Source organism: Colletotrichum siamense, assembly GCF_013390195.1.
Source record: "Colletotrichum siamense strain Cg363 chromosome Unknown KSG_Cg363_contig05, whole genome shotgun sequence".
NCBI lineage: Eukaryota > Fungi > Ascomycota > Sordariomycetes > Glomerellales > Glomerellaceae > Colletotrichum > Colletotrichum siamense.
In genome coordinates, this window is record NW_023501018.1 from 3651323 (window position 1) to 3663311 (window position 11989).

Genomic DNA, 11989 nt, shown 5'->3' on the forward strand with positions numbered 1-11989 from the left:
ATCAGCGTTGCACATGCATGCGTCGTAAAAGTCTTCGTGACCAGGAAGGCCCAGCAACCCTCGGGAGAAAGCCGACACACTCGTAAAGAGAAGAGAAACTTCAACATGTTCACGTACAGCAGCGCTAGTGAGACAACTGACATATTCTGATTACGCTATGCTAGTGACGGCGAGTCGCTACTGTTACTTCTAGATCCTCCATAACTTTCACACTGCATCAACATGGTTCGCATGCACTGTATCTTCCGCTCTGCTCCCAGCAGTGGCGCCAGGTGTGCCTTTCTCGTGCCCACCCGCGCTTTAATCTTGCTGATCAGTAGGCAAAACTCTGTCAACTGTCCTGTAACGAGGCATCTGAGAACCTGGTTGCGTTCCGATGCGCTCTCGATCTTGTAGGAGCGGAACCACATGGCAACGGCTCCGTCCGGGGGATTCGCCGGCCGGGGCTGCTGGACGACGTCCACGTAGCACCGCACCGTCTTTTCGCAAATGTTGCTGAGATACTGTCCCGCCATGGCGAGAAGCATCATGCTTTCGGACCGAGACTTGCATAATGTGCAGCTGAGGATTGAATCGCAGCCCTTGATGGCCTCTCGACAGCAATTGAGCAAGCCGTCCATCGTCGGCTGTTCCGTATTTGCCCCCTCGTTGCCAAGTTGCTCGAGGAGGTGGGCAGCTAGCCGGAGGCAGCGGCACTCGCTCTTCTTCTTGTAGGTGTTTTCGGCCGTCTCCAGTAGCGCCGTAAGTGGGCTTGGTGCCGGCGCAGACATCTTGTATGCTACTGGGGTCTGTTTGCGGCTTGGTTGTTGGGTTTTGTTCGACGGGGGATCCGGCAGGGGAGCGCTTGTATTTGTGGGGAAGTTCTCGTCCAGTAGCATGTCTAGACTTGAGGATGATAGGCATGGGGTTGATGATGAATCGTCGATGGTTTCTGCGGGATCTAATAATTCAGTCAGCCATCGAATGAACAAGCCCGGGTCCGCAAGTTAATTGCAGATGATGCTTACCATTCATGTCGAAGTCCTCGAGTTGAGTCTCTTGAGAGCTCGCTCCATCATCTCCACTGTCATCCACATTGTCAAAATATGACATGTCTTTGCTCAGCTCTTGCCAAGTGAAGTCCCCTGTCTTCAGGCTGCCCATATCGATTGTGCCATTGGGCGATAACAGGCTACATGAAGCCAGCCATTGGTCGATCTGATCCTGCTCATGCTTCTCGTTTTGGCCGTTGGTCAACTCCCCCATCAAGTCGGTGGGGCAGGCTGGCAGATCAAGCACCGGACTGGGCAGATTGCTTTGCCGATGCAACTGACCCAGCGCAACGGTCTTCTCGGCTTCATTATTTGATGTGTGAAACATCATTGCCGGGTCAAGTTTGAAGTGGTCGGAAAGTGTTGGCGACTGCGGTGCTGTGGTATCTCCAAGGGCAGATTGGCGTGGCTGTGACGAGTCTTTGGTTGAGGCTGTGGACTGTTTTCGTTTTCGGATAACGCCTCTGTTTGTTGGGTATTTACAAATGTTGGATGCTGACTTGCACCGGTCGCAACCGTTTGGATTCCCATTACATCGGAGCTTCACGCAATCAGAAGGAGTCTCAAGTGCCGCTCATAGAGAAGAGCCTACCTTGCGAGCTCGACAAAATTCGCATGCGATGTGTGGCTTGCCCCGTCGGTTCCGATTGATCACCGCCTCGGGATTGTTCTCGATAAACGTGGGCTCGTTGTGCTGTAGATCATACATCAAAGTACCGAACATCTTGCTTTGTTCTAGAAAACGTCAAGCAGATAATCCGACCAATTAGTGAACGGGTGTGTGTGTGTGTTGCGGGCGATCAAGTAGCAAATCATAAAGGTAGTATAGCGTGGTGACCAATGGACACAGTTTCGGTTTTTAGAACGAGCAGAACGAGCAGACAATCGCGTCTCCTCGGGTTTGGCTGACAAGTCACCATAGGTATAAAGGATTTAAGGCTTCATCGGGTAAAAGGGCTTTGCCTCTCTTGCGCTGACGTGCCATTGATCAAACACGACCCTGGGCGGTTCGCAGAATGCATGTTACAACCTTCGAGGGAGCAGATGCAATGTCTGAGGAAACCTTGGCAAATAAGATTTATCTGAGGTCGGCCAATCATGCGGATATGCTGCCGACGATTAAACAGATTTGGTGGGAGTGGTTTATTTTTCCGTTAGAGAGGTATGTGGGAGGGGTTAGGTCTAGGTATACACCTCGCAGGGGGGTCTAAAAAGCAAGCAGGGGGCTATAGTAGTACTAGAAGAATAGATCTTCTAGACTATATAAATATAACTTTCCCCTTATAGTTTACTTTATTATATTTAAACTATCCTTAAACTATACTTATATCTAAATAAAATAAAAGCTATATTATAGTAGAATATAATTATAATAGATATTAATAATAGAGTTATATTATCCTTAATATATACTATATATATATTATAACTAATAGTTTATAAAAAAATATTTATTACTCTTTTTTTTCTATATAATAGAGATATATTATATATATATAGAACTTATTCTTAAAGTATATTATTTTTAAACTAAATATCTCTAATATCTTAACTTTATTTTTTTAAAGAATTTATATATAATAAACTCTCTATTAACCTTAATTAACTTTATTAATCCTTTAGCTATATTTATAGATAATAATCTATTTTTTAATTTTAATATTTTTTCTATTTTAAATAATATTAAGTAATAAGAAAAGAAATAGAGATAATTTAAAGAGAATAATCTTATTATAAGCTTAACTTATTATATTACTTATTAACTTAATATTTAAACTTATTAGTATAATAATTTATTTAAAAATAATATATAGGATAAAAAAGATATATTTTATAAAATAAGTTTAATTAAAGTAAGTTTTTTTTTAATTTATATTATTTATATACTCTATATATATTAAGTATATATATAAGATATAATTAGAGCTTAAAGTATTTTTATAGCTTAAAATAAAAACTATTAAGTTATTATATATACTATATATAACTATTTTATTATTTTAGTATATCTTAAGATTTATTTTAATAAAGTTTTTTATTATATTTCTTATAATATCTAAGATAGAAACTTTTTATATTCTTATATATAGAAGCTTATTCTAAATATTACTTAAATTATTTAGTATTTAAATTATAAGAACTTTAAAATTATAAAGAGTTTATATTTAATTTTAAAGTAAATTTAATCTCTATATATATTAAGTATATATTTATATTATTTTAAATTTAAGAAAGATATAAATTAGGTTTAATATTAGTTTTATTAATATAATAGTATTAAGTATTATAAGTTTATATATTTTTTAATTATAACTTTAAGTATAATATAAGATAAAGGAGATTTTATTAAAGTATTATAAAAACTATATATTATAAAAGGTATTTATAAAACTTTTTAATTAATTATAAATAAGTTAATTAAATATATATAAGAGTTAATACTTACCTTCTATATATATTATATATATATTAATAATATAGCTAGTTTTTATATAGCTTTTTAGTATAAATAGTAAAAGTATTTTAATAACTCTTATATTTAGAAGCTATAATTTTTATTTTAGAAACTTAAAAGGATTTATTAATATTAAGTATTTTAGATATTTAAATAATATAGTATAAGTATTATCTCTATACCTTTCTAATATAAGCTAAGTATATATATATTATAAGTTTTTTATATTAGTTACTTAAAACTAAGCTTTTTAGAGCTATAATATTTTATTTATAGTATACTTATTAAGTAAAATAGAGTTAATATTAAGTATTTTTATAATATAATTAAAATAAGTAGTTAGTATAAAGTTAGAATAGATTATATATATATTAGAAATATAGAAGTAAGCTATTAAAACTATAATAAATAATAGATATAAAGTATTATCTATATATACTTACTATATATTAAGCTTATCTTATTTTTAAAGTAATAATAAGATAAATATATTATTATATAGAGTTAAGCTTTACTTCTATATATTTCTTAACTTTATTAAGTTTCTATTTATCTTTCTCTTTATATATAGTTTATATATATATATTTTACCCCCTCTTTTATAGCTAGTTTTATACTTTATAAATAAAGTAGTTCTTAGTTTTTTAAAAAAACTTAATATTACTACTTTTTCTATATATATATTTCTTATATCTTTAGTATATACTTAATATAAGCTAACTCTATTTATAAATAAGCTTTTTCTCTATTTAGGTATATATTAAATTTATAATTAATTTAGAGTTAACTTATTTTAAGTAATAAGTATAGTATTTAATAATAAGGATAAAGTAGTTATTCTTTTATAGAAAGCTTATTTTCTATAGTTTTTAGCTAGAAACTTATATATAAGTTAGTTTATTTTTTATATATATTATATATAAGCTAATTATATATAGAGATTTTATATAAGTTTACTTTTAATAAAGTAAAGTTTATATAAAAGTAATAGATTTATAAAGTTTAATAGCTTCTAAATAAGGATTTCTATATTATCTATATAGTATAAGTATATATATATATATTTCAGAAAGTATAATATTTTAAGGTTAATATATTATTTAAGATAGTATGAGGAAATATAAACCTATTTAAGGTTTATAAGTAGTAAGAAAGGTTATAATATATATATTATATATATATTATATATATAGTATATTTACTAACTTTATACTCTATAAATCTTAAGTTATATACTTATATTTAGATAAATATAGATTTATAAGAGGGTTATATTATTCTCTTTAAGTATATCTTTACTTAAATTAAAATAGTTTTTAGCTTTTTAGTTTAATAGGCGTATATATACCTTATAACTTATAATATAGTATATATTATTATAACTAATATAGATATAAAGTAAGCTTATTATAAATATATACTTTATAGATATATTATATATACTAATATTATATTAATATTAAGTTTTAGTAATTACTTATATAAGTAAAACTTATTATAAACTACTAAAGAGTATTTATAATATTTATTTATATTCTATAAATTATATATTCTTTAAAACTAATAAAAGAGGTATTTAGACTACTTTATTATTTTAGAGCTATTTAGGCTTTAAGAAGTAAAAGATAAATAAGAATATCTTTAGTATATATAAAGTATATATAAAACTTAGTTTAATATTAGGTCTTAGTTTACTAAGAAAAAAGGATAAATTATAGCTACTTTTATTTAATCTTTTAGTAAAATACTAGCTTAATAGTAGACTTTTATATAGAAGTATATTAACTTTATAAAGTTAAGTTATACTTAAGATAATTCTACTATTAATTAAAATTAGTTTCTACTTTAAACTATATTAAAGTAAGTAAATCTTTTACTAATATACTATATATACTAAAGTAAGCTTAAGACTAAGTATACTATATTTTAAGCTATTTCTTAGTAGTAGCTATACTTAGGTTAAAGCTTATATATATAGAGGGATAACTTAAAGTTAGTATATATTATAAAGAGCTTTTAATAAATATATTAATATTATTAATAATATATATAATACTATAAAAAACACCTATATATCCCTTATAACTTATTTAACTTTTTAGACTTATTAATACTAAGTTTAGTATTTAAGTTAAGTATATAGAATATAATCTTAGTTTAGGAATTATTTAAGTAGAGTATATAGTTAGTATATATTCTACTTAAGTATAATATACCTTTTTTATTATTACTACTTACTCTCTACTTATATTAATATTAAGTTAGAGATATATAAAATTTAAATATAAAATAAATAAATTAAGAGCTTTTTTAATTTAAATAAAAAGCTTATAAATTTTAAACTTAGAAGTATAAATAAGAACTTTAAAAAGAGATTATTTAACTTAAATAAAAACTAAGTAATAGAGAAAATAAGCTAATTATAAATATAGTTTAATATAAGTATATATACTACTTATATAAGCTTCTAGCTAGAAATTAATATTTATACTATTTATATTTTTATCTATATATATACTATATATATATTATATTCTATTTATTATATAAGAAAACTTTTTAATTAGGTATTATTATATATATATTATATATATATAATACTTACTATTAATATTATTTAGGAGTACTATATTAATCTAACGCTTTTATAGCTATATATACTATATATATTAAAATAGAGGTCTATTTATAGCTATAAGATCTATCTATAGATAGTATATATAAGAGATATATACTATATATATACTTAGTCTTAAGGTTTATCTTCTTAAAGCTTATTTTTAAACTCCTCCTCTTTAAGTTCCTCTTATTATTACTATTACTAAATAGTAGTAATACTTAGTATATTATTAGTATATATATAATATAGATATAAACTTTATAAAATATATACTATAATAAGAGTAAGAAGTAGTAGTAGTTTATAAAATAGCTAAGATATAATTAGTATATATTAAGTACTAATAATATAAGAAATATGGCCTCTAGCTAGCTACTGTGATTTTTACCTAGAACTTATACTGTAACGACCTCTAACTTCCCCCTTTAGCTAACAGCTTACTAGTTATGTGATCCTTTAGCCCTATTTCCCCTATACGTGCTAAGGTGTACTATTATAATCTTATTACTTTTAATATCACTTTAATAATAACTTTATAACTTTAATTAGACTTAATTGCTATAGTAGACTTTCTATAACTTTTTAATCTATCTTCCTACTCTTATATACACCTTTTATTACTTAGCCTTTTTCTCTGCTACCTATCTTAGTTCTATATTTATTAGTAATATCTATAATATTATTTAGCTAGGTTAGCTTATTAGCTATGCTACCTTATTAAGGATATTATTAAAGTAAGTATAATAGTTAGGATTAGCAGTAAATATAGCTATATCTCTTAGCTGAGGTATATAGGTACTTTTTATAGCTATACTACTAATATTAGCCTTTAGGACTATTAAGTATAACTTAGCTATAGTTATTTTATCCTTAAAGCTCTATAAGTAGAAAAGTATTAACTTACTAATTATAGTAAGCTTAGCTTTATAGTTAGTATTAATTATTATATCTTAGGGTATACTTTAAGTAAAGCTTTATAGTATAAAGCCCTATAGATTAAGTAAGATAGAATATATTATAAAGGAATCTAAGTAATTTACTTATAAGATAAGGGATAAGCTTAAAGCTTAATAAGTAGTAACATCTTAAGTATATAGCTAAGATAAGCTTTTCTATAGCTAAAGACCTTATAAAGCTATTACTACGTGAGTTATATAGGTGAAGCTGTTAACTTTACTAGCAATAAAGCTATTATTAATAAGGCTAATAGCTATAATAGTATAGTAAGTTAAGGTTAGCGTGAGTAGTTATTCTAGACCCTTAGGTATATATACTGCGAAGCTATTAGATTAGGTACTAATTAAGGTGCTTTTACTGCTTTTTCCCTTACTGTGAAAACCTCTATTAGGTAGGCTTAAAACTTCCTCAACATAATATAAGAAATATATTAGTTAAAGACTTTTTAGTAGGAGTAGTATATAGCTTTAGAATTAAGTTAATATATAATAAGTATAGCTTAAGTATATATAGAGTATACTTTTTAAAAAGGCTTATTTAGAAAGTAAAGAAAATATAATAGCTTAAATAAAAAGTATATTATACTATATATATTATTAATATATATAAGGTTACTACTTAATTTAGATTAAGTATATACTTTCTACTTATTACTAGAAGAGGTATTAATAGTAATATCTTTTTATTTAGTAAATTATAAAATTATTAATATATCTTCTATATATATTAGCTTTAGTCTTATTCTAATTAGAGTTATATTATAATTATAGTTTATATTATATATTAAATTAAATAAAAGTAAGTATAATCTATACTAAGTATATACTTCCTTTATATTTTAAACTATTTTAAAACTTATAGAGTTAGTATATAAGTTAGTATATAAGTTTAAAGATACTTCTAATAAGATAGAGAGTAATATATTAACTTAGATAGTTCTCTCTTTTAGCTTATAAGATAGATTAATTATTATAAGCTAAAAAATAGTAGTTAGTTTATATAATATATATAATAAATAAATAATAAGTATATAGTATCTTCTAGCTATATATATATAACTTATATAATAGAAAGTTAAGCTAAACTATTAGTAGAAAATAAGATTAACTAATCTATATTTAATATTAGTTATATATATATAGAAGGTATATAGGAATAAACTTATACTAAAGCTTCTATTTTTAAAGTAATCTTATTAATAAAGCTATTATAAAAGCTAATACTAAAATAGATATTAATAGAGTATATATTAAAGCTATATAAACTATATATCTAAGCTTAAAAATAAAATATATATTTTTTTAGCTACTACTATAAACTTAAGCGTAAAGAGTATTATATATAGTTAGTATATATATTAAGTATATACTAAAGATATAATATATATTTATAGCTAATAATACTCTTAATAAGACTTAAGTTCTACTTATTAAGGTTATAAACTATATATTATTAATATATATATAGTAAGTATAAAAAATAAGTAAATAAAATATATAAATACTAAAATATTACTAATAACTATAGTAGTAAAGTTATATAATTTATATTAATATTACTTAGGTATATATAAGGAATATATAAGTTATACTATAAGCTAAAACTTATAGATAACTCTATATATAATACTAAGGCTAACTTTAACTATATAGCTAATATACTATTAATATATACTTAATCTAAATAGAAAGTAAACTAAACTTATATTAAAAAGTTAATTTTAAATATCTTCTTAGTTATATTAGAAACTTCTATTAACTATAGTAAGTATATATCTAGCTTATATAAAGTAATTTAAATATATTAGTATTAATCTTAAGGTTAATATTCTTAAGATTAACTAAGAACATATTAGTAACTATATATATATATATTTAAAGTATACTAAAACTTACTATTAAACTTATAGTTTAAGTTATAATTTAAAATAAAACTTAGAATATATTAGTTTTATAATAGTTTTAATATATATTATATATATATTAGGTATACTATAAAAATATCCTAAAATAAAGTGAGGGTTAACTATATTATTAACTCCTTTATTAATAAACTCTTAGAAAGATATAATCTATATATAGTTAGTATATACTAAACTACTATTTAATTAATATTAAAATAAGTAGCTATATATATATTATATAATTATTAAATTATATAAATAAGGAAAAAAGAAGAAAAGTTTTTAATTAAATTAGAGTAAAAAGATATAGAGTATATATTAAGTATAGTTTATATATTAGAAGGGTAGGGATTAAAGTTATATATTCCTAAAGTAACTTATTAGCTAAATAGGTACTTTACTTAAGTATATATATAAGTATTAAAAAAGTTTTACTATATAGGTAGGTATAAAAGGTATATAACATAGAGAATCTATTAATTTAGTATTACTACACCCCCTTAAGTAGATTTTAGACCTCCCTATAAGCAGCACTCTAGTTAGGTCTTTACTAAAAGAAAGTCTAAACCTATAGGAAGGAATAGTAGGCAGCTGTAAAAGAAAGTTATAAACTTAGAGAGGTAGGGTAATATAGCTAGGCAGTTAAATGCTTTACTAATAGTGTTTTAGACGATTAGAAGAGTATAATAAACTTAGGCTAGTAGGGGTATATATATAATATAGTTATAGGGAAGTTAGGCCCTAGTGATATATAGCCTTACTATATACTAGCTGAAACTAAGCCTTTAATAGAAATAGAGATAGCGTCAGCTTGTTAAATAGGAATGTGGTGCGATTAAGCCCTTAAGGATCTTACTGATAGCGTAAGCATAGCAAGTTATCTAATGCTAACACCCTACTAAGGCATAAGTTATAATAAGGTGCTAGAAGTTAGTCTTAATAAGGTAAGTTAGGGTTGAAATAGCAGATTAATCTAGTAGGCTAGTTTTACTCTTACTATAGATTACTCTAAGCAGCTTAACAGAATAGTAGAAGAATACGCAGGTTATATTTTAAACCTTTCTTCTCTTCTAACTTTTCTTCTTTATAGTTTACTGCTTAGAGGCATACCTTATTAACTACTATATAACTCTTATAGGGAAATATTTAAAGACTAAGATAACTTAAGTTTTATAGAGAAACCTCTATAGCTACTTATAAGAGTATATAAAAAGAATATAAATTATTTTAATTATAAAAAGTAAGTATATCTTTTTTTATATTATTATAACTTATTATATTAAAATACTAAAGTAATATTATATTTACTACTTCTATAACTATTATTTTAAGAATAATAATAGTTTTACTTAGTTTATTAAAAAAAAAAGAATAATATTTATAAGTTTTAAAATAAATACTTTTTTTTAAAACTATAATAAATTTAAAGAATTATTATTTTTTTATTACTTATTAATCTATATTATCCTCTATTAATATAACTATAATAATTTATTTCTTTTTAAAATATTTAATTAATTTAAAAATATTACTAAAATATTTAAAAATAATAAAATAATTAATAATTAATATTATAAAATAAATTAATTAAATTATTTAAAATAAAAGAACTTATTAGTAGAATTTAAAATAATATTATAGTTTAATAGAGTAATAGTTAATAAAAGTAGTTAAATATATAGGGAGTAGTTAGAGTAAGTAGGACCTCTTATATATCCCTAGTTATATAAAAATTCATAAACGAATTCTTTACAAAATATATCGTTTAAAGTTTGCCCCCTACGATAGATAATACAGGTAAGGCTACGCTCAGGGATATGATCCGCTATTGAGATATGACCAGGCGAGTCATGTGCTATAGGAGCGCGATTCAAGCAAAGACATACAAACAACTTAGCCGAAGACATCCCGCCGCGAAGGCTGTCAACTTGTGCATCCTATCACGGCATTTCGAAATTGCAAGGGGACGAGAGAAAACTACCGAAACTGCAGCGCGGGGAATAATTACACGCATGCACATCTCGTGGCTTGAGGATGCCATCTCACCTAAATCAATCTTGGCAAGGGGTAAGATTCAAACTTGTCCAATGTCGACCAGCTACTGCAGCCGAAAAACGTGGCTTGAGTCCGAGTAGGTCGCGAACGTGGCCCGACATTGGGGTGACCCGCAGGGGCGGGTCGCTGGCGGGAATAGTTAATGGTTGTTGGCCTGACAGCGATCGAAACAGCCTCGGAGAGTTTATGTGGGCAGCCGCTCTCAGTGGGCGAACCTTATCTACCAATGAATGCGTCGTTCTTGGCTGCCGATCGTCATGGTGTAGTGTAAACAGAGCAGTGAGAAGTCATGCTTGGGCGTTGGAGGGCCCAAAGCTCCTGGCTCCTCGGTGTGACTGTGGAGGTGTTGCGAGAGGGGCTTCGCGGCAAGCAGTCGGCGGGAACATACCACAAAGATGTGGAGTCGTGTCAGTCGGCGGGTGATTATCGTCAATCTCTCCATGTCAACCGTTTCAGTTGTCGATACGCGGGGCAGTTGTGTAACCTCGTTTAGGAAGGAAACCGAGACCGAAGACTATGCCGTAAAGGTTAACGCCGAAGCGTGATGACCTCGGACGGCGTGCCACTTCAGATGATAAACTTTCGGAGCCGCCCAGAAGAGGTCGGCCGGTATGTGGGGGAATTGCTCAGCCGGCCGCGGTGTTTAGGTTTTGACCGAATCGGACCGTTGCCACGGAATGGATCTACGAATCAAGTCCAGGCGAAGCAATCAACTGCAGAAAGTTTGATAGCATGTGTTCTAGGACCGCTGAGTTTGACCGAGAATGAGCACACGGAAACTAGAGAATTGGAGGTTTACAGATCCATCTTTGACAAAAGCACCAGCCGATGAGTTGATGGAGAGAATATCCACATTTTGAATACCAGGGAGTTCAACTACCATTGCAGCCTTTCCATTTGAACTGGCGATAGAGTTCCTTGCGACCTTCTCATGAACGACATCATATCGAATTGAATAGCCAAAGAAA

The 11989-nt window shown here is 27.7% G+C and overlaps 1 protein-coding gene across 1 annotated transcript; it reads right to left on the reverse strand.

Annotated features, from left to right (window-relative positions):
- Positions 1-155: 155 nt before the first annotated feature.
- CGCS363_v008538 (uncharacterized protein) lies at positions 156-1359 on the reverse strand (the record flags this gene model as incomplete). Its single annotated transcript, XM_036640387.1, has 2 exons — positions 156-940; positions 1008-1359. 2 exons carry the CDS (start codon positions 1357-1359, stop codon positions 156-158), a joined length of 1137 nt encoding a protein of 378 aa, XP_036493976.1.
- Positions 1360-11989: the final 10630 nt, after the last annotated feature.